This window comes from Canis lupus, chromosome 1 (genome assembly GCF_003254725.2).
Source record: "Canis lupus dingo isolate Sandy chromosome 1, ASM325472v2, whole genome shotgun sequence".
In the NCBI taxonomy this organism is placed as follows: domain Eukaryota; kingdom Metazoa; phylum Chordata; class Mammalia; order Carnivora; family Canidae; genus Canis; species Canis lupus.
Genome location: NC_064243.1, coordinates 73,673,243 through 73,696,868, shown reverse-complemented (window position 1 = coordinate 73,696,868; position 23,626 = coordinate 73,673,243). Strand labels below are relative to the sequence as shown.

The 23,626-nt window shown below is 48.0% G+C and overlaps 1 protein-coding gene across 7 annotated transcripts in view; it reads right to left on the bottom strand.

Moving 5' to 3' along the window:
* GOLM1 (golgi membrane protein 1) overlaps positions 1-15,690 on the bottom strand; it is a 69,202-nt gene extending 53,512 nt beyond the window's left edge. Inside the window, exons 1-4 of one of the 7 annotated variants that reach the window (XM_049116037.1) lie at positions 15,553-15,681; positions 5,346-5,373; positions 4,915-5,063; positions 2,921-3,100 (exon numbers count right to left, since the gene is read on the bottom strand). In XM_049116037.1, the coding sequence (XP_048971994.1) occupies positions 2,921-3,100; positions 4,915-5,043 (309 nt within the window). In that variant the 5' untranslated portion in view covers positions 5,044-5,063; positions 5,346-5,373; positions 15,553-15,681. Of the gene's footprint in view, positions 1-2,920; positions 3,101-4,914; positions 5,064-5,345; positions 5,374-7,096; positions 14,528-14,664; positions 14,930-15,075; positions 15,240-15,552 lie in introns of those variants that run through there. The other 6 variants (XM_035700162.2, XM_025423168.3, XM_025423171.3 and 3 more) reach the window with 6 other exon arrangements.
* Positions 15,691-23,626: the final 7,936 nt, after the last annotated feature.

Sequence of the window (23,626 nt, the reverse complement as noted above, 5' to 3'; positions counted from 1 at the left end):
CATCCTGGGGAATGACTCCACACTCAGCCTACGCACCAGTCTCACGGGGTTGTTGAGACAAATACAGGAAATGATCCCTGTGGACATTTAGCTTGGCGTCTGGCTGAAGAGAGACGCAGTGACGTGAGCTCTCCTCGCGGCTGTGGTGGCTGTCACGGTTGCTTGCTGTGGCTCAGCCACACTGTTTACTCTTGGTTCTAACGGACACCCAGCATCTTCTTAATTCTTTCCTAAAGGTAGGGCAATTTTGTTCCATGCTTTCGATTTGGAATTAAAAAAAAAAAAAAAAAAACCCATACCAAAAAGAAGAGTATTACCACTACAGATGCTGTGGTTTACTCCATTTCTATGCCATTTACTGGTACCACAATTACTAGGACTAGTTATAATGACACTAGCTACCAGTTTTTTGAGTGTCTAGTCCATGCCAAGCATTGTGTGAAGCCCTCTATAAATATTATCTCACTGAATCCTCACACTGCAAGGGGGAGTCTACTGTTATTCTCACTCAAGAGCTGAGAAAACAGACCAAGAAATTTAAGTGACTTGCCTAAAATCATGGAGCTAAGGAAAACAAGATCTGAACCTAGCTCTGCCTGACTGGACACCCCGTGCCTTTTACCACTACACCAAGCTATAGCAGAAATCTTCCTGAAGCTAAGAAACTAGCCCCCCGCCCCCAGTCCCACCCCAAAATTAGAAGAACTTTCTATCATATATTCTAAGGGTTAAAAAGTCCAAATGAAAAGGGACTCTCATTCTTCCCCAGTGACTGGCTGTCTCTCTTTCAAATGCATATTTTATCCTCTTTACCTGGACTCCTGGATTTTCAGTATCTGTTTATTGCAACTCTAAGAGACTTCCTCCCCCTGGATCCCCAAATAGTTCCTGAATGGGTGGGGCAGGAGAGCTGAGACCTTGCATCATGCCCCCGTTTGAAAAGAAACCATAAAACAAGCATTAAGAACGGTTTCTTCCTATATAGGGAGAGGTTTTCAGGGAACAGCCAGTCAACCATATTTCAAAGAATGCCAAGCTTGAGCTCTTATCTCCACATCGGATTATACTCCAGTGAACCAGCATCTCTATCTCAAGGACTCGCCTGTGGGAGGATGCTTCATGGACCGCATTACCAGGAATTCTCTAGAACAAACGGTTCTGTGCACAGCATATTCTCTGAGGAGTCTGCCCACCTGTACAGGAAACCCAGTTGTTTGCGGCCCATTTTATGGGGTCTGGAGCCAAACTAGCGCAAACTTACACCAAAGCAGAACGCCCATGAGCTGAAATTAACCAGCAACCTTTTTTCCTTCTCCCCACCCAAAAGGTACACCCACACTTTCATGCAACACACAGAATGATCCAGAAGCTTAGGGGAGAACAGAGAGATTATCACTCCTAGAATTTTGGGTTTCGTAGGGCAGTGGAATTTCAGAAGCATCTGGTAGACTGATGGAGTTAAGAAAACAAAAACACTTAAGCACAACAAGCAAACATGACTCACGGCCACACACTCATGTTATCTTCTATCACTACTATTTCAAAAAGAAAAAAATTTTAAAGTAAAAACACAGAAAAGCCAGAGGCTCCGAGTAAAAATCCTGTTCCAGGCCACAGCCAGGAACAGAGGAAGCGCTCCACCAGGCTGGATGGGCTTGTTACCCTACACTGCCCAGCGCGGGAGCCCATCTCCGCCCAGGCCCTGTGGGCAGCCCTGCGGGTCCCTTGCTCCCAGGGCCCCCTCCCCACCCCACACTCCCCAGTTCCCATCCCACTCTCCCCCCTTCCTAACTGGGCAGGGGCCGGGTGCCAGACACATTCTCTGCACATCCAAAGCCCAGATGGAATTTCTACCAACTCTATTCCTGGAGAATAAACTCTACTTTTTCCCAGAAATGTGCTTTAAGGAGTTATGTCTGTGTACATGCTATGAGCAATGTCTAGGTCCTATTCTAAAATCCGTTATGGGGGATTTATGGAGTATAAATAGCGTCACCCACAAAGTGAAGAAAAATTAGGATGCACTTTACTACAGCATTAAAACTGGAACAATTTCCAGAGAAGAAATACACATTTGTGAATATGATAAAGTACTCAGCAAATGAGTATTCTCTAAATGAAAAATCACAAGAGCTATCACCTTATACCTGTCAAAAGGGCTAAAATCAAAGAGACAAGAAATAACAAGTGTTGCTGAGGATGTGGACAAAAGGGAACCCTCCTTCACCATAGGTAGGAAGGTATATTGGTGCAGCCATTGTGGAAAGCAGGAAAAGGTTCCTCCAAAAATTAAAAGTAGACCTACCGTATGATCCAGCAATTCTACTGCTGGATATTTATCTGAAAAAAACACTAATTCAAATAGAGATACGTACCCCATGTTCACTGCAGCATTACTCACCACAGCCAAGACAAGGAAGCAGCCCACGCGCCCACCAATAGATGGATAAAGATGTGGTACATGCGCATGTGTACACACACAGACACACACACGGGAATATTACTCAGTCATGAAAAAGAATGAAACCTTGCCATTTGTGACAACACAGATGGACCTAGACAGCATTTCGGTAAGTGAAATAAATCTGTGAGGCAAATATGCCTTGTGATTTCACTTACATGTGGAATCTAAAAACAAGAAACAAAATGTGTCATGGATGGAGAGCCGTCTGGAGGTGGGGGGGATGGGTAAAATACGAGGTGGGGGGATTAAGAGGTTCAAACTGCCAAGCATAAAATAAATAATGCGGGGACCCAACGTCCAACCCAGGGGAGAACTAACACACAACAGCCTGATGAAGAGGCCAGAACCACATTATCGCATGAACCCCTCACGGCCTGCATCTTCCCAGCGAGGGGAGTGCAATGGAGTCTCGACTGGCACCGGAGCGGAGCTACGGGGTTAGGGCACAGGCCTTGCCTTCTCGTCCTGGTAGATCTTGTTGACACTCTCCAGCTGCGAGTCGTGGCTGGACTGGATGCGGTCGAGCTGCTCCCGCTGCTTTTCCAGCTCCCCCTGGAACTCGTTCTTCTTCAGCTCCACGGCGCCCCTCTCGGCGGCCGCCCTGCGGACCCTGCCCTCCAGCTCCACGATCCTGGTCTAGGGGGACACCACACACGGCTGGTGAGGGCGAACCCAGGCTGACCCCGGGACCAGGCCGGGACAGAGAAGCCAGTTTGGGGGTTCAGGGCCCAGCACCATCAGGAGACAGTACCTGGGGTGGGGGGGTGCTCCCACTCAGCCCTGCGGGTCCCTCCCCCAGGGCCCCTCCCCAACCCCACACACCCCTGCTCCCAGCCCACTCCCCTTCCTAACCAGGCCCAGGCTGCTGCCAGACACCACCTCTGCAGGTCCTGCAGAGCCGGATGGAAGCTCTGCAAACCTTCCTCCTAGACGATAAAGTCTACTTCCTCCCAAGATGTGCTTTAAAGAGTTCTGTGTGTTATGAACCATCTTGGAAGTCAATGGTGTAGAAGCTACAACAGTTTTTCCCAGAGACACAGTATTATAAGTAGAGGAAGTCACTTGTCTGGGCTTCTTTGTCACCACTGCTAATCTTCAAGGAAATACCACCATAGCCCTCCCAGGGGCTCTGGGTGGCTGAAATGACGTGAGTACATAAAGTGCCTCATGCTTTACCAGGTGCTCAAATATTTAGTTCTGTTTCCCTCCTGCTGATGACAAAGCACTTAACTCTTTGGCAGACAGAACTTCTAGCAACAGATTCATTTCTCCTGCTCTGGACACCATGTCCACCTGTGCCCAGAGGACGGGCTCCCGTGGAGTTCACACGAAAGCACCACCCCCCCGGGGTGAGTAAGCCTGAGATGACCTCACATGGGATGGGGCTTCATGGCTCAGAGCCCAAGCTCTGCCCTCAGAAAGACTGGGTTCAAATCCTCAGGCCTCTTGTACGTTCTCTGTGTCTCGATCTGCCTACCTGGGAAATGGGGAAAATGAAGTCCCAAACCTACAAGGTTTGTGTACAGAAGATAGTGTATACAATGTGTTGTTGAAGAAAAATCATTTGGATACTTGTTAAAACAGGAAAACTTCCTTCAAGACTCCTGCAATAGGGGTCACGTCTATGCAGTAGGGGAGAGAACCGGCCCCATTCCGAACACAGCCAAGACAGCTAAGAGTTTACAGCCAATGGCAGAGGGAGGGGTCACTGGAGGAAGACTATCAAGGGGAGACCTCAAGAGCAGGGGGATTTCTGGCTAAAGGCAGGCGAAGAGCTCAGACATCACAGGAGAGGCAGTAGGTGCCTGACCAGATGCTGGGGGAGGGGATGATTTAGCAGGATTCTTTGCTAAGTGGCTGGGCAGGCTGCAGATGGGATATGGGAGGCCAGGAGGGAGGCCCCATGGAGAGGAGGGGTCAGAACTGCCTGACCATAGTCTCTGTCCTTGCTCAGCACTGCCGGACCCATGATAGGCAGTGATAATGGGAAAGCTAAAGTTACCCTTCCTTACATGATGATTTTAACAACTGGCCCATCTAAGCACACACTTCTCACACTTGTCACCCAAATGCATTTCCAATACCACTCTTTGAGGTCTAGCGTGGACTGGGGGGCCCGACGGGCTGTGGTCTGTGTACCGAAGCAAGCCGTCTTCCCAGAAACGGCCCCCACAGCTGGACTAAAAATCATTCACTCACAGGACAAGCAGAGGCGGCTGTTCCGGTAGCAATCCCAAATCACAGAGAGGTCCTCTCCCAGCCAAGAGCAGAGCTGGCGTGGAGAGTCTAGCCCGTGGCTGAGTGCAGGGTACCTAGAGCCCCAAACTCACGAAAGGAAGTACACGCATGCTAGACGGAATGCCTCAGGGGGTGGCAAACAGCAAACCCCTTGACCCCAGCACCCGGCAACTTTAAATACTTTGACACCCATGCAAATACAAGCAAAACACCTGCAGATCCACACTCCGCGAGCTGGCGATCCAGTAGTTGAAGCCCAGGACGATGATGCAGGCCACCAGGGCAGCCAGCACAAGGGGTGGCGACTTCATGCTCCGGCGCCCGTTTCCCAGTCCCATCATCTCAAAGGCTGGTTGAGAATCTGCCAAATAGAACAAGCCCATGAGCCTCTGTACAGCAGCGCTGGGCCTGGAGTAGACCACGTGCGCCGGCACAGCCGACACGAAGGCACTTTGCCTGGACACACGATCCCGCGGGAGAGAGCCGTGTAAGTAGCACAGCCTGAGCCCCCCAGGACAGGCTCGCAGGAGTGAGCGTGTCCTGCAGCCCCAGCACCTGTGGCCCGAGACCTCGGGCAGGTAACAATCTCTCGTGCGCGTCAGTTTCCTCCGCTGTCAAACGTTAGGGCGAGTGTAGCACTTACCACTCCAGTACAGGCTGACGTGAATCACCTGTTTGAACAGAGACGGCAAATATCAAATGCTTCCACATCACCTTAGGGGGGAAAAACCATTTCTCACAGTTCCCCGAAGAGCTCTTTTTGATTTGAGACCTAACAAGGAAGGGGTTTTTGCCCCTGGACAGAATCACTAATGACACCCAGTCAAAGCATTTGTTGAGCAAAGCCAGAAAGCACCCGGGAGTGTAGATGCCCACTAAGTCACGGCCCACCGTGGACCCCTCCACTCCGCACACGCACGCGCACACACACACACTGTACACACGCACGGTGCTGCCCGCAGGAGAGGCGCTGGCCCAGGCCTCCTCAGAATGGCTGCTGCTCTCAGCGCGCAGCGCGGCCACCTCAGCAACCCAGCTGCAGAGAGCAGCCCCTTGTCCAGAGAATCCCAGACGCAGCTTACAAGGTTTGTCTCGGGCTTCAACCCGAGACCGGGAGGCCGGGTACCAGCACTGTGCGCCGAGCATGGAAAGCCGACCTTCCCAAAAGGCTTTGCTGAGCCAGACAGAACAGGACCTGATCAGAGGGAGGGCAGCGTGCACAATAAAGGCCATCTCTGAGAACAGGTACGCTTCAATGCCAGGTGTGGCCCCGGGGGGTGGGGGGGGGCATGGGAGGGGACAGGGAGGGAAGACCCCAGGGACTCAGCTTCCAGGTTCAATTCCTGCGAGCAAGAATAGGGAAGAGCTGACAGGGCCAGCTCTCCCCCCAAGGTGTTCCTATCTAGGTGTGTCACCAGGAGACCTCTGCGGGAGGCTACATGGGGATAAATGAGCGATCTCTGGAATTGCCTGAAATAAAGCACCACCAGAATTCTGAAGCAAGACCTGACCTCAGCCTCTGCTGGTGCCTTCCTCACCAGATGAAAGAGGGGGAAGAAACTTTAAAAATCAAATATCAGTTGAAATCAGCAAGCATTATATATATTAAAGGTAATGCTCAGAAATACTAAACTTCTAGAAAATTCTATATACCTGCTGAAAACGTGTCTCCACTCCCTCATATCTGATTTTGCTCACAAAAGTCTTTTTTACTCTTTTTAGACTTTAAAAATATGTATAAAACTACAAATACAAATGGGGAGAAAGACCACACAGTCAAGTGTGAAATGAGAAGTCTCCCCTCTAACGGCAGCATCCTTCTATTCCAGCTGCTCTCAACCCTCACGGACTCCTGCATCACCTGGAACCGAGGCACGGCCCAATCCTTCACCTGCAATTCAATGGGTAGAGAAGGGCCCAGGTATTGGTAGTTTTCAGTGCTCCCAGGCGATTCTAATATCCAGCTACTCTCCTAGATATCATTCTGCATGTTTCTTGACATTTATACAAGCATCGACGTACATATTTTTAAATCCAAACAAGATCATTCACACTGTTCTGTAATGTCATGAGTCACTTAGTCATACATCTTATCGCACTTTTCCTGGTTGCACATTAGTTTGCTCTTTTCTTTTCAAAGTTCTGAATGGGCACCACTGTGTGCAAGGTTTACTTAACCTCCTACAGAGGGCCTTTTGGCTTATTTCCAACAATGCTGCCACGAACACCCTTTCACATCCACACCTGGGTTTGCAAACCCCTATCCAGGTGTGCGATCCCCAACACACAATCCTAAAATCCAAATTGTTCTAAGAGCCCAAAGGTAGTTTTAAAAACTTACCCATAGCAACCAAACCTGACCTGAACTCAGATCAAGGTCTGATCAGAACTTACCCAAAACTACTTAAAGTCTTTATCTTTCTCCCTTTGTGTGAATATTCATATGTCTTGCTGCAGAAAGATTAGTGTTCAAGTACAGGGTGCTCCACAGATCCTGCTGGGGTTGTCACATAATATATAATGAGTCCATCTTATTATCTTCTGAATTCTGACAAAATTCTGAATTCCAAATACCTCTGGCTTCCAGGGGTTTGGGAAGGGAGGAGGAACCAGCAAGGAGCTTACTCCATGTGAGGCACTCAAGTGTTTCCAACACAGCGGTCCCTGAAGCCTCTCAGCAGTTCTGAGGGGCACTAATCGCCCCCATTTTGCAAGCGATGGAATAAATCACAGACAGCTGTAGAAAAATTTCAAGAAGTGGTCCTGCTGGGTCATAGGTATTTAAAACTGATAGAGCTTATTGCCTCCAAAACATTTAGCAAATTACAAAGCACAAAGAGTAGAAAACCCTGGACGACGCTGCCTTAGCCAGGTGATCAAAGTGAATGCAACTACTAGTGGGACAGACATCACAGACCACCCAACGGGATGCACTGGGGAGGAAAGTTCAGAGGAACTTATATTGAGGGCCATTCTATATTCAAAAAGTGTTAATTTAAAATCATGGAAAACAAGGAGAGTGAGAAACTGTCAGAGAGACGTGACAACTAAACAAAGGGATGGGTGGGTGAGGGATCTACTATGTTTGCAACTTTCATAAATTCAAGTCATCTAAAAAATTTTGGATAGATCTTATTCCATTGGCTTCCAAAGCAGTTCCAATAATTTACTCTCCCACTAGTAGAGAGAAATGTCTGTTTTCTCACACAATAAGACCAAAATAAAACTTCTGATGTTTGGCAAGCTCATCAGTAATGATGTTTTAAAATACATTTCTTGGGGTGCCCGGCTGGCCCAATCCATAGAGGATGTAACTCTTGATCTTGGGGTCATGGGTTTGAGCCCCACATTGGGCAAAGAGCCTACTTTAAAAAATATACTTCTTAGCATAAATGAGCATCTTTTCATTTATTGGCCATTGGTTCATTTTAGTGAAATGTGTTTTTATACTTTCTGCCCTTTTTTTAAAAGATTTTATTTATTCATGAGAGAGAGAAAGAGAGAGGCAGACACAGAGAGAGGGAGAAGAAGCAGGCTTCCCATGGGGAGTCCGATGTGGGACTTGATCCTGGAACCGGGACCAAGCCCTGGGCCAAAGGCACTCAACCACTGAGCCACCCAGGCATCCCTTTTCTGCCCATTTTCAAACTTGGGTGTTCACCTTGTTGAATTGTAAGAGCTCTTTGTATGTTAAATCTTTGGTATTTCACGAGGATATCTTTTGTTCTCAATTTTTCATTTGTTCTTTGACTTTTTCACTTTTTCTTTGAATTTTTTGCCCATAGTTTTGGGTTGTTGGTGATGTTTTTAAAACAACCTACTCTTGTCAATCTTTTATCATGTCTGGATTTTGCTTACACTTTTTTTTTTTTAAGATTTTATTTATTTACTCATGAGAAACACAGAGAAAGAGAGAGGCAGAGACACAGGCAGAGGGAGAAGCAGGCTCCACGCAGGGAGCCTGACATGGGACTCGATCCCAGGACCCCAGGATCATGCCCTGGGCTGAAGGCAGACGCTAAACCGCTGAGCCACCCAGCAATCCCGATTTTGCTTACACTTAAAAAGACATTTCTACTCTAAGTTTAGAAGCACATTTACTCATATCTCCTCTCAACATACCCATGGCCTCATATATTTATTTAAATCTTCCATCTACTTGGAGTTCCCTTTTGGTGTAAAGAGTAAAAAATCCAAAAAATATTGGGTTTTGGGGTGTGTGTGTGTGTGTGTGTGTGTGTTTGAGAGAGAGAGAAAGAGAGACGGCTAGCCAGTTCTGTCAGCACCCTTTACTAAAAAATATATTTTTACCTAGGGCTTTGAAAGCCTATCTTCGTCTACACTTAATTCCCTAACAATATACTTCTAGATGGAGTCCATGTAAGAGTGTTTATTTTATTCCAGCAGATAGAAGTCAATGGATGGATATACTACAAGCCTGAAAACAATAAAAAATCTCAATTCTCACTTCAAGGTAAGTATTCTGATGATCATTCAAAACTCTTCCTTGAGCCAATTAGAATGTACTGACCAACTATCCTGAGACAGGTGCTGTGCTAGCACTAAGCAACTCAGGACAGTGTTAAAAGAATAAACTCTAGAACCCATTGTCCAGTGTCAGACTCCAGTTCCACCTCTTAGGAGCCATAGGACCTATCTGAGCATCACTGTCCTCACAAGGTTATTGTGAGGATGTAATGAGTTAAGATATGAGAGGTGCTTAGAACCACACATGGCACATAGTAATTGCTCAATAAATTTGACTATTAGAGATGGAAAGATGAATAAGAAATCATTTCTAGATCTAGTCATTTCCCCATTTCATAAAGAAAAGGTGATGAATGTCTTCCTTCCACCATCATTCTACTTTATAAGGAACCAGCTTTATGCATTCGTCCTATTGACTCTGCTGTCAATAAAGCAGCAGTAACTGCCATCACCTAAGGCAGACTCCCCGCTGCCACCACGGCACCAGACACCCCAGACCAGGACCCCATTATGAAAAAGAGAGGTTCTGGGAAGCCCGACATGAGCCTGGTCTCAGAAGCCCCTTGCTATGACCCAGCACCTGGCTGGCCAGGAAGCCACGCAACTGCCCAGAGGGCACAGACAGGAGAGCCTGGGGCTCCTAAGGGACACAGGGCCACTTGGCTATGGAGGTGAGCACGAGGGAGGGCAGCCGGGCACTTTGGCACTGACTTTCAGGACTGTAGAAACCTCTGCTGCTGAAAACAAAAGGCCAGATACAGGTAGGAAATGATGAAGGCTAAGGTGGTAACTCGGAGCCATCATTGACAAGTGTCAGGTACTTCAAACACTCTCCTTCCCCAACCTTAGTTCTCTGGGCCGAGGGGGTGACGGCAGGGGTGGGAGACAATTGCATCAGGTATGTTAATATTCACTGTAACTGGGGCTTCAGAATGGGTTCTGTCTCACATTTGACTGTATCTGACACACTGAAAAATGGTTAACCTAAATCAGCTGAACTCTGTGGAACCCCCAGGCTTCCCTGGAGAAAAAGAAAGTGATGTGTTTCTGCATTAAATGTCTCTTGGTAATAGGAAATGTAAAAAAAAAAAAATTGCACATTCTTTCCTACTGGCTTCATTTTAAAAATTCAACCTACTGGTTAAAATTATTATTTGCATGTAAGATAAAGATCTTTTTGTAGGGGATCCCCAGGTGGCTCAGTGGTTTAGCACCTGCTTTTGGCCCAGGGCGTGATCCTGGAGTCCCGGAATCGAGTCCCTCGTCAGGCTCCCTGCATGGAGCCCGCTTCTCCCTATACCTGTGTCTCTGCCTCACTCTCTCTCTCTCTCATGAATAAATAAATAAAATCTTTAGAAAAAAAAAATCTTTTTGTAAAAGAAGAAAAACCTCTAATTACTTAAGAAAAGCACCTGAAAATGAGCAACCTGCCAAATACACTGGCCCCTTGATTTACTTTTTTTTTTTCTCTTGTTTACTTATTTCCACATAGGTCTTTTTCTTCTTTTTTTAAGATTTAAGAGAGAGCACTCAAGAAGGGGCAGGATGGGCAGAGGGAGACAACTAGAGAAGTTTAAGCAGGTTCTGCGTTCAGTGCAGAGCCTGACGTGGGGCTCAATCTCACCACCCTGAGACCATGACCTGAGCTGAAATCAAGAGCAGGACGCTTACCCAAATGAGCCAGCCACCCAGGTGCCCCAAGAATTTATTTTTAAGTAATCTCTATACCCAACATGGGGCTTGAACCTACAACCCTGAGATCAAGAGTCACATGCTCTACGGACCGGGGGCCCCTCCACATGGGGGTTTTTAATCATATAGGCAGATACTGTATGTAAGAGCAATCGAGTCAGAACAGCTCATTAGACCAACGTGACCGCCGCGGAAACCATACAGCTTCTCCGTGAGAGAGCCCCACCTTTCTTCCTTCTCCAAAACGGCCTCACCTGGATCTCGGAGACTCTGCAGGAGGCTTAGCAGGAAGCCCAGAAGTCCCTCTGCACTGAGCAAACAGACCTGAGACGCCCTGCTCAGGGCAGATGAAGGATTCGGTCACCAACAATTTTCTGAGGGTTTAAAAACATTCTGCCCTGCCCCAAGAATGTCCCCAAGCAGAGGTGAGCATGCCATGCCAGCCCTGTTTTGTGAACACAGCCGCCCCAGCTCCCTTGAGGGCCACAGCTGTCTCTGGTTCCAGACAGAGTTGATGAGCTGATCCAAATCCACTCATAGGGTTATTATGAGGACTCAACCGGTTAAAATACTTATTATCTGGCCCCTTACAGAAGTTTTTCAACTCCTGCTCTAAGCCATTAGCATTGAATGACCAGGTCCACAGCATTCTCCTGAAATTGCTCTAAAAGCTTACCAGGAAGTGCAGAGAATTTCTTCTTACTTCCCCAACCCCCAATTACAAACATCATGTTTCCCCAGCTCTGGAAGCTGACAGTTTATAAAGGAAAAACTTAAACATTATGGTGATCTTAGTAATACCGTACTGCATATTTGAAAGTTGCTACCAGGGTACATCTTAAAAGTTCTCACAAGAAAAGAATTTTGTGACTGTGGTGACAGACATTAACTGGATTAATTGTAGTGGTCATTTCTGCAATACATACTGACTTGGGTTAGGGCTGCTGAATCACTACATTGTACTCCTGAAACTAGCGTGACGTCAGTTATACCTCAAAAAAATTTTCTTAAAAAACTTTTAAAATCCGTGTGCATGACAGGGTGCCTGGGTGGCTCAATCAGTTAAGCAGCTGCCTTTGGCTCAGCTCATGATCTCCAGGCCCTTGGACGGAGCTCCACATCAGGTTCCTTGCTTGCCCCACTCCCTCCGCCCCTCCCCCAGCCCTCCAGCCCTGCTCATTCTCTCTCTCTCTCTCATATTTTAAAAATTCATTTGCATGTTTAGTATCACATACTGAAAATACCAAAGAGCAAGATGGACAACTGAAAATGAATGAGAGGAACCAAATTCCATTGTGCTTTTTCCAGCACTTGAAATTTTCTCAAGAAAGGCCACCTCCTACATGGATGCCAAGACTACATTTTGGCAGGAACTCCCGAATTTTCCTCTAGTTCAAGAGTTGGCAAACTGTAGCCCAAAGGCTGAATCCTGCCAGCCACCTGTTTCTGTACACTGCCTATAAGCCTAGTTTTTCAGTTTTTAATGGTTAAAAAAAATCAAAAGAATATTTCATGACACGTGAATAGCACATGCAATTAAAATGTGGGAATCCATAAATAAAGTTTTATAAGGACACAGTCACTCCCACTCATTTATCCCTTGTCTATGGCTGTCAGGTTACAAGAATTGAGTCCACCAACAGGGCACATGCATCCCAAAGGGTAATGGAAGATGCTCCACAGGGCTAGAGAAGAAAATCTGAGAAGTTATGTTAATTTGTATCCATGAAACATAATGATATAACTATTACATAAAAAAAAACTTGAAACTATATTATATGTAGACTAATCATATCAAGGATCTTATACCATCTTCCATTTTACTAATTCTATTACACGACCATTAAATATCAACAGTGCTAATAAAAGTAGAAACTGACCTGCATGCTAAGTCTCTCTGTTGAAAGGCACATGGCCCCAACCTGTGAGGTGCCTGAGGAGCTCCTCTGACCTCGGCACTGTGCACAGAGAGGTGGACTGACAAATTATAACCAGACTAAACCTTCCAGAGGCTAAGAAGCTTTAAGATTCATATAAAAAGCACAAATTAAAGTCATTCTAATAAACATAAGCATGGGCAAACACAGGCCCACTGCTGGGAAGGCACATCTTCAGTTCTGCATGAACCATGTCCCAAAGTAAAACCTATGATGATATAATCAGATCTGGCAAGAAACAGGCCAAAAATATTCACAATTCAAGGAGTATATGAAATAGGGCTTTACCTCTACTGCCACTAAGCATGAATCCAACTCTAAGAAGTATTCTGGACCTTGAGATACAAGACAGTAATAGCACGTGCACCTGACTTATAAATAACAAAACCACAGGGGAGTGCTAAACATCTGTGTAATTGAGATAGCAGATATATAACAATGAATTAATTTTAAGTTTTTGTTTTTTAGATTAATGAGAATGATCAAAAAAGTTTGGAAACCATAGCAAGTTATCATCTGTATCAGTATAATCATTATCATACTCTGACGTACATTTTCCTCCTGTTGGGCACTAATTAATCTTCAAAATCTTAGCTAAGGAAAGTGCTATTAACACAGTCCTGAAGGGTTTTAAACAAAAATAAGATCAAAATATTGTAACAATCAGAGAAGGCATGATTCCCCCCCCCCCAAAGGGGAGGAAATTCACTGTGCGAAACAAAGCAGACTCCCTGGGAACTTGGTAAGGACTTCTGAAACTTCAAGCCAAGTCCTTTCATGTGATGTCATCATTAACTGGAAAAGTTGAGAAAAGAAAATGACCACAACCTAAGAATGTTTTTTTGTAGGAGGAAATGGAGAGCAGGAAAATGAAATACTACTCACGCTTTTCTAAGGTAAGACAAAAGCATATCAAGACCATTTCTCCTACTTTTGAAAAAAAAAAAAGTGCTTTTTTGTTTTTTAAACAATAAAAAAAGAAGTGTTTTTCTCTTATCCAAACGATGGATGTTCTTTCTCACCTTAGGTCATTCAAAAGAAAATAAAAGGTAATAAAGCAATACAACTACATTAAAGCCAGGGCATGGGGCCTCTCATCCGTCATCTCCTGCTCTCCCTTCTCTGGGGCTAGCCTTCTCTAGGGGCCACGCCACCTCCAAGCTCCTTTCCACTACTGTACCAGCCACAGGACACTGCTCAGCACAGCCTGCTAGAAGCCTCCTCCCTGGAGAGGCAGTTTCCCCAGGCTCTGCCCTTCTACCTTGTGCTTCAGACGCAGAAAGCCTGTCTGCACATTCACAGGGTTTTCAATAAGGTCAGCAGTTTCCTCCTTGCTGGGGGAAAGTGGCCACAAAAGCCAACTGAAGACAGATAGCCCCTGACACATTCAACCATCCTCACTTCTGTTTCTGCCCTACCCCTCAAAAAATAATATAAATACAAAAATCTTTTCATCCCTCATCAATAACCCGGCCCATTGCTAACAATTAGAAAGGGGACGGCATCCTTAGCTCCCCAGAGCAATGTCGTCCACATCTGATCCCCTTTAGTCCCCATAACCACTCCTTCCTCTCATTCTTTTTTTTTTTTTCTTCCTCTCATTCTTGATCCTACATTATAACAAAACCCATGGGGGGGGGGGGGGCGGGCGGGTGATAACCTCTGCACAGAAAACCAAAACACGTCTGGAAGAGCTGACTGTTTTCTTTAAACATCGTAGGGATTCAATGTCTTTTTGACCACTGATATCTTAAAAATTGAGTTCTGGCCTAAGGACAGCATGTCTTACCATATTGCTGGTTGTACTTACAAATAAAATTATTCTTCCCAAGTGCATGAGCTTACCTTAATCTTCTATAGCGTAAGCAGGAGGAGCCAGACCGCCAAGAGATTCCACCGCTCCCCTGGTCTCATGCTCCAAAAATTACAGAAATACTGAAACTGCCTAAATTCGAGTCAACATGACGGCCATAAGTCAAGGAGAGTCACTCGAAAGCTGTTAAGTATTTCATCAGACTGTGGGACATCTTAATAATCCATCCCTAGGAATGTGCGGGATTTCGAGCTATAGGGCTTTGGAGAACCCAAACCAGACAAAGGAAATCTCAGACTCGCGAAAGCCACACAAGTTTGGTCATGCAGATCTCGAGAAGAGATACCTGAGAGTGACCAGCAACGTCACGGCATCCCCGGTACGACGGTCCTTAAATGATACTAAAAAGAACATCCATCAAAATAGGCATTGCCTTACTTTACCTTAAAAAGAGAAATCGTCACAAACAGCACACGGAGTGTGAAACAAACTGTGTATAAACCCAGGAGACTATTTTTACAGCGGAGCAAAAGTTGTGCGGACGCTGCCCACAGTCCCAGGCTGGAAACGCTCGTTCGGGCGCGAGCCTGGAGCAGCCCCGCCACCGGCTCGCGGCCCGGGTCACCTGCCCACGCGGCCGCGCCTCCCCCGGCGCCGGGGACGAGCGCCGCTTCGGGGCCGCCCGCCTCCACCCCGGGCGCCGCGCCACAGCGGAGAACAGAACAGCAAGGCCGCGCGCGGCCCCGACCGGCGGCCCCGGCCCCGAGCACACGCGCTGCCCTCGCGGCGGCCGGGGCCGGGGGCCGGGGGCCGGGGGCCGGGGGGCAGGCGGCGCCGGGGCGGCTCGGGCTCGCGGGCTCCGGACACCCGCGGCGGCGCGGGCGGAGGAGCGGGGAGGCGGCCGGGCGCCGCGCACTCACCTCCGGCCGCGGCTCGAGCCGCTCGGCGCCGCAGGACCCGCTCCCAGGCCGCCCGCCGCCGGCCTCGCGCTCCCGTCCGCCCCGCGCCGCGCCGCGCCCAGCACCGCCGCGTCTCGGCCTCCGCAGCCGCGAGTCCCCGCCCCCGGTCCGCGCCGGCGGCGTGGGGAGGAGGTGGCGCCGCGAGCGCCGGGAGGCGAGGCCGGGGCCGCGCCCGCCTGCGCGCCCGCCTGCACGCCCCCCTCCCCGCGCGCCCCCTCCTCGGCCGCCCCCCTCCCCGCGGTCCCCTCCCCGCGAGCCCCTCCTCGGCCGCCCCCCCTCCCCGCGCGCCCCCTCCCCGCGCGCCCCTCTCCCCGCGCGCCCCCCCTCGGCCCCCCCCCGCGCGCCCCCTCCCCGCGCGCCCCTCCCCGCGCGCCCCCTCCTCGGCCGCCCCCCTCCCCGCGCGCCCCCTCCTCGGCCGCCCCCCTCCCCGCGGTCCCCTCCCCGCGAGCCCCTCCTCGGCCGCCCCCCCTCCCCGCGCGCCCCTCTCCCCGCGCGCCCCCCCTCGGCCCCCCCCCCCGCGCGCCCCCTCCCCGTGCGGCCCTCCCCGCGCCCCCCCCCGCGCGCCTCCTCCCCGCGGCCCCGTCCCCGCGCGCCCCCTCCCCTCCCCGCGGCCCCCTCCCCGCGCGCCCCCTCCCCGCGCGCCCCTCCCCGCGCGCTCCCTCCCCGCGGCCCCCTCCCCGCGCGCCCCCTCCCCGCGCGCCCCTCCCCGCGCGCTCCCTCCCCGCGGCCCCCTCCCCGCGCGCCCCCCCCCGGCCGCCCCCCTTCCCCGCGCGCCCCTCCCCGCGGCCCCCTCCCCGCGCGCCCCCCCCGGCCGCCCCCCTTCCCCGCGCGCCCCTCCCCGCGCGCTCCCTCCCCGCGGCCCCCCCCCGCGCCCCCCCCGCGCGCCTCCTCCCCGCGGCCCCGTCCCCGCGCGCCCCCTCCCCTCCCCGCGCGCCTCCTCCCCGCGGCCACCTCCCCGCGCGCCCCCTCCCCGGCCGCCCCCCTCCCCGCGGCCCCCTCCCCGCGCGCCCCCTCCCCTCCCCGCGCGCCTTCTCCTCGGCCGCCCCCCTCCCCGCGCGCCCCCTCCCCGCGCGCCCCCTCCCCACGGCCCCCTCCCCCCCCCCCTCGGGACGTGGCTCCCGGGCAGCGGCCGAGCGGCCCCGCGCTTCCCAAGAAGGGGCCGGGAGGGGGGCGGCGGCGCGGAGCAAAGGGGCTGGGAGAAGAGGGGCGACCCCTCGCCTCACCCCCACCCCGTCCAGAGGGAACTTTCTGGAATGTGGGGCCAACTATATCCAGCGCCACCCACCTTGGCACACTCACAGACCTTCAGTGGTCCAGGCCCCAAACCGCCCAGGGTAAAGGGATAACGAATAACAGGAATTTAGGGGGGGGTCAGTCCTCACAAATCTTTTTTCTGCACCAACCCTACCCGGTTCCTAATCTCCCCACGACCGTTACCCCTCAAAGTTTAATTTTTCGGACCGTGACCCTCCGATCTACTTGTGGATAAAATGAAGATTCCTGGACGCTGCCAAGTGTGGTCTTCTAGTAGGCTCTAAGGATGTCGCCTGGGAGTCTGAATTCTAAACAGCGCCCCGAGCGCGCTGAGGTTTGAATAGCACCTTAGGCCACAGCTCCCTGAGAGGACGCGGCAAAGCTAATGACCTACGCGGTATCCCTACTAGAAAATTCTAAAACGGGGGCTCTGAACCCTGACAGCACTGGCCAAATTATCTGGGAGCTTTTGGAGGATTTGGATGCCAGGGTCCCAACCTCCAGAGTTCTAAGCCCAAACGTGGGTATTTTTATTATAAAGCTTTCCAGCTAATTCTAACATATGGCCAGCACTAGGAATAATTCTAGATTTACGTCTTCTTGAACCTATCTAGCTCTGGTCTCTGGGAAAGGAACCTCTTCTCGCCCTTCCCAAATCCCAATCACAAAACAACAACAATAAGTACACAAACTCCCTTAGGAATGCTCACAGCCAAAATGGTTTTCAACCAGAACAAAGACTCACCTTGAGAAAGGAGACCTGGCACCTGAGCATGGTCTCCTTAAATTCAGGAAAAGGATTCTTTATGAGCCAAAACCTCCTAATTGAATTTAAAGTAATATTCTCCTATAGCCCAAAATGATAATTTTTGTGACCTGCTGTTAGACTGTTGCCGGTCGGGATCAAGAATACAGGAGCTAGGGGGTGTGTTGGACGTCAGCCCTGGCTTTTCCAATGACTTGTATCACTTCTTTCTAATCGTCCAGTGACCTTAAGTGACCACAGTCAGTATTTTTGGATAGGTACAATAAATTGCTCCTTCTGCCTCCCCTCATCATGTTTTGCCTTCTTAGGCTGGGGGGCCGTACCTTCTACCTCATTTGCCTGTAAGCAGGGTTCCACTGAATCCCTCATTTATCAACAACTAATCAGTGACTAAGCCAGTGATTTTCCCCCCAGTTTTATTGAGAAATAACTGACGTATCTTGCTGTATGAGTTTAAGGTGTCCAGCATGATGCTTTAATTATATATATTGTAAAATGACTACGATGGTGGGTTCAGCTAGCATTCATCTTCTCCTAAAGATACAGATTGTTAAAGAGGAAGAAAAAATTTCTCCTTGTGATGAGAAGGCTTATGATTTACTCTCCTAACCACTTTCTTACATATCTTACAGCAGCCTTAGCACGAGTCATCACACTGTACAGCACATCCCTTGAACATCCCTTGATACTTATCTTACAACTGGAAGTTTGTACCTTTTGACTTTTTTCTAACTCCCCACTGCTGGCCCTACCACCTCTGGTGACCACAAGTCTGATCTTTTTTCACTATGATTTTTTTTTTTTTAAGATTCCATATATAAGTGAAATCGTATAGTATTCGTCTTTGTTTGACTTAGCAGAATTCGTCTTAGCACTTAGCAGCATGCCCTCCAGGCCCATCCATGTTGTCACAAATGATAGGATTTCCTGTCTTCTTATGGCTAAATAATATTCTAGTGTGTGTGTGTGTGTGTGTGTGTGTGTACCACATCTTTATCCATTTATCCATTGATGGACACTTAAGTTGTTTCCATATCATGGCTATTGTAAATAATGCTGCTGTGAATATGGGGGTACATATATCTTTCTGACTTAATGTTTTTATTTCCTTTGAATAAATACCCAGAAGTGGAATTGCTGGATTATATGGTAGTTTTATTTTTAATTTTGGAGGATCGTCTATACTGTTTGCCATAGTTAAACCCATGATTCTTTTTTTTTTTTTTTAAGTAGGCTTCACACCCAGTGTAGAAACCATGGTGGGACTTGAACTCATGACCCTGAGATCAAGACCTGAGCAGATATCATGAGTTGGATGCTTAACTGACTGAGTCACCCCGGCACACCCAGCCCAAGTTTTTTAAACACTTTATGAAACAGGTCCACATGTTTAGGTGCTAGGGCAGCTATTTGAATCAGTACACCTTTGCTGAGGGGGAAGCAGTCTTTTTCAAATTTCATGAGATTCCTTATGATGAAATTTGGCATTAAAAAAAAGATAGTTATTTATTTATTTATTTATTTATTTATTTATTTATTTATTTAAGAGAGAGAGAGAGCTTGTGCCTGTGAGTGGTGGGAGGAGCAAAGGGAGAGGGAGAGAGAGAGAATCTCAAGCAGATTTACTGCTGAGCATGGAGCCCAACTGGGGGATAGATCTCAGGACCTGGTCATGACCTGAGCTAACACCAACAGTTGGTCACTCAACTGACTGAGCCACTCAGGCGCCCCAAAATTTGGCATCATAAAGATGCAGCAATATATACGTATAAATATTGGATTTGCATTCTTTATAAAGTTCTTTTCAATTTCTCCGGGGCTTCTCACCCCAAATATTTAAACTAATCAATTGCCAGCCCTAAAAATTCAATTGGGTAGATTTTGGTTAACCAATGTGCAAGGGGCTGTGGTAGTTGTTGCAGTGGGCATCCATGTTTTGCCTGTTCAACATCCTCTCCCATCGCTTCTTGGCTTTTGGGGTAAGATCAAGTGCAGCATCTTTTTCCTCACTTGCCAGTAGGCAACAGTAGTACACTGTTTTCATACAGGAATCTCCCCCATCTCCAAGGGATAGAGCCTTGGTAGATTGTTAATCAAAGCAATGTCCTCTCCAGCTCAAGGGATGGACCTTATAATAGTTTTCTATTTGCTGCCCTAACTAATCATTCAACTTAAACCAACACAAATTTAAGATCTTACAGCTCTGTAGGTCAAAACTTTCACCAAGGTGCCAGCAGGCCTGCATTCCTTTCTGGAGACTCTGGAGAAGATCCCTTTCTTGCCTTTTATTGCTCCTAAAGCCTCCCTGCATCCCTTGGCTAGGGTCCCTCTGTCTGCATCTTCAAAACCAGCAATCTCACTATTAGTAACATCTTTCTAATCCTACTTCCATAGTCACATCTCTCAGATCCAGTTGGGAAAATTGCCTCACTTCTTAGGATCCTCATGATTATACTGGTCTCACCCAAATAATGCAAGATAATCTTTCCACCTCAAGGCCTTTAACTTAATCACATCTGTAAAATCCCTTTTGCAAAGTAAGGTCATATTAACAGACTCCAGGGATGAAGACATGGACATCTTTGGGGGGGTCGGGCATCATTCTGCCTACCACAGGCCCTAACCTCAGCTGGTCCGTTACTGTGTTCCTGGAATGAACAAAGTGGTGACCCGAGGACTGAAAAATACTGATATGCGCCTATCTCAATGGTAGCACCCATCTTTCTTGGCACATCATTCTGTAGGGCTGGTTCCTGTGCATCCCAAAACCTGACCCTTCAGTTTACCTTTAATTCTAAAACTGTGCCCATGGCCTAGAATTTGCTGACCTACATGTAATACATCAGTGCAGTACCAGAGTTCCTGGTTGCAAATAACAGCAACAGCCTCTATCAATCTTCTGGAAAAGGGAAATTAATTGGACCAATGTCAGGGTCTTACAGAATCAATGGTGAGAATCAATGAAATCATATTGATCAATTTCCAATCAATTTGGAAACCCTGGAGGCTGCAGAAATCACTGCAAAAGTGACACAGCAGAAAAAGGGTGTGCCGCACTGCTGCATCTTTAAGAAATGGGACCCCAACTGACCCCATGTCCTTGGAATACTTGCTCAAGATACATCGTGTCCGGAGGGGGCTTCTCATGGGAGGTGTTTGATTTGGAGCCCATCCTCCCCAGGCTAACAGGGACACCCAGCTGTTTTCTGCACCGGGATGGGGCCACTAATTCTCAGCAAGGCTACATGCTCTGGGACATTATCCTCCACAAACGAGATTGAGACCCCTATAAAAAGAAGAGACAGAATGCTGGCCAGCAAAATAAATAAATAAATAAATAAATAAATAAATAAATAAATAAATAAATAAATAAATAAATAAAACAGAATAAAATAAAAAAATAAAATTAAAATTAAAAAGAATTTTTAAAAACTAGCAAATATCCAAAGAAATTCAAAGGGCAAGAGGGAGGGAGAAATCATATCTGTCTTGGAAAATCAGGAGAGACTATACAGAAAGTAGATGTAGAGTGGGGCTATACTATAGAAATAGAATTAAGCCACATATATAGCTTTATTATTTTTATTATTTTTATTTAAGTAGTCTCTACATCCAATGTGGGGTTCGAACTCACAACCCAGAGATCAAGAGTTGCATGCCCTTCTGACTGAGCCTGACAGGTACCCTGCCACATGTATAATTTTCAATTTCCTGGTAGCTGCATTAAAAAAAGAAGATAACAAGTGAAAATAACTTTAATGCATTTTATCTAACCCACTATATCCAATGTATTATCATATAAACACGTAATTAATAAAATGCTAATGAGACATTTTACATGTAATAAAGTATTTAATGGAAAAAATTACACTGTTTTAGTTTTTTAATCTAAATAAAATTAAATTAAAAATCCAGTTTTTGGGGAGCCTGAGTGGCTCAGTCAGTTAAGGGTTCATCTCTTGGTTTCAGCTCAGGTCATGATCTCAGGGTCCTGAGACTGAGCCCTGCATGGAGCTTGAGCTCAGCATGGGTTCTGCTTGAGACTCTCTCCCCATCATCCCCTCTTTCGCATGTTTGTGGGCTCTTGCTTTCTCTCCCTCTTTCTATGTCTCTAAAATAAATAAATAAAATCTTAAAAAAGAATTCAGTTCTTCCGTGGCACCAACCACATCTCAGGTACCCAATAGCCACATGAGTCTAGGGGCTGCTACACTGGACAGTCCAGGTCTAGAAGGATGGCGTATCAGTCTGGGAAAACAGTGTTCAAAAAACAGTAAGTTGAACAGGGAAAGTTGAATATTAAAAAATTGCTAATTATAGCAGGGTATTGGACTAATGAGGGTCTGGCTGGTAAGATGCAAAGAGAACTCTAAAAAAAAATGTAAGAATAGTAGATATACGGGGCAGGCACTACCCTTTAGGGCAGAGATAGATCATCCAGGTAAGAGCTCCCCATCTATCCACCTACTCGAAAGGAAGGAGACCGAGACCTCACAGGACAGAGCATGGCCATGGCTTCCTGAATGGCAGAGAAGTTGCTGTGGTGCCAGTAGAACTTGGTAGAAAGCTGCCCTCTAGAGCTTTCCAGAAATTACTTTCTGTTGTTGGTTTCCACTGGCTGCTCTGCATTTCAGAAACTTGATGCCAAGGAAGCTGTGTGTGCTGTGGGAACCAGAAGTGTGTATATTTTTATAAAGACAGAAACATGAAGGAGAAATACTCCAGCATGATGACAGACGTAGAAGGCAAAAAGTATGACACAGAACAACAAGAGGATTAGCTGGTATTGGGGAACCATCGTAGATGGGAGGGTAAGCTAGAAGTGCAGCCCTGTTGCCAAGGGTTCATGAGTCAACCTTAGACTAAACAAAATTCCATACAGCAGCATAATCTTCCCCAGATACCAGTCAGGTCATATCACCCCGCCCCCACTCCCAAAACTTTTAGTGGTTTTCCTTGCCGACATGGAATCTTACCTTGCCATTCTAGGTTATCTGTCCAAGTTTCCTCAAACCACAACCAGTCACTACTCAGTGCCCCCCACAGCCCGGCTTTGCTCGCCTATCCTGCCTAGAAGCTTCCCTCCCTAGCTCCCTTCTTATAATTCCGCTCAAAAGCCCCAGTCATCAAAGCACCCACCACATTGTGCCACAAAGTAAAGTGTGCAAAGTTCCCAAAGGAAGGGGAGGCTCAGTATCCTCCCCAACACTTGCATGGATGAACAATTCAGACTGGATTGGAGCTCCTGTGGGTGGCACAGAGCGCAGTGCAGTGTGGACATGCTCTAAATACTAAATACCTGATAGCAGTGGAAGGGAATAGAATACACAGTCTTTGTCACAGACATCTTCTGCTTCCTCCCCAGAATTCTTTTTTCCCTTCTTCAGTTACCAGCATCACTATGTTTTCAAGTCATCCCTCCCTGACTTTTCAATCTTCAATGTCTGTAGCGAGCTGAATGGTTAAAAAGAAAAAAAAAAAAAAAGAAGCTATTTCCATGTCCTATCCCCAAACCTGTGAACATTACTCTTATAGGGCAAAAGATGTGATTAAACCAAAGATCTTGAGGCACTTATTTTGGGCGATCCAGGTGGGTCAGAAATGCAATCATAAGGGCCCTTGTAAGAGAATGGTGGAGTGGATTTTAGACAGACAGGGGAGATGCCATGTGATCACAGCAGCAGAGCCCATATAGATGGGGACACAAGCCAAGGAAGGCCTGGAGGAAGAACGGGAAGAGGCAAGCCACAGATTGTCTCCTAGAGCCTTTGGAGACAGCCCAGCCCTACCCCTACTACCATGAGAGAATAAAACTTTTGCTGCTTTGAGCCATCTAGTTTTGATGATTCCCAAGTGGCAGCCACAGGAGACTAATACATCCTGGAGTCTATAGTGATTGGGTCACAGGCACATGACCCAATGAGTGGAATGAAGCTCCATATGGCACCTTCACTGCGGGTACTGGAGAGCAGAGGCTCTTTTTTCCATGAAGGCAGCCCATCCTGGGAGAATATA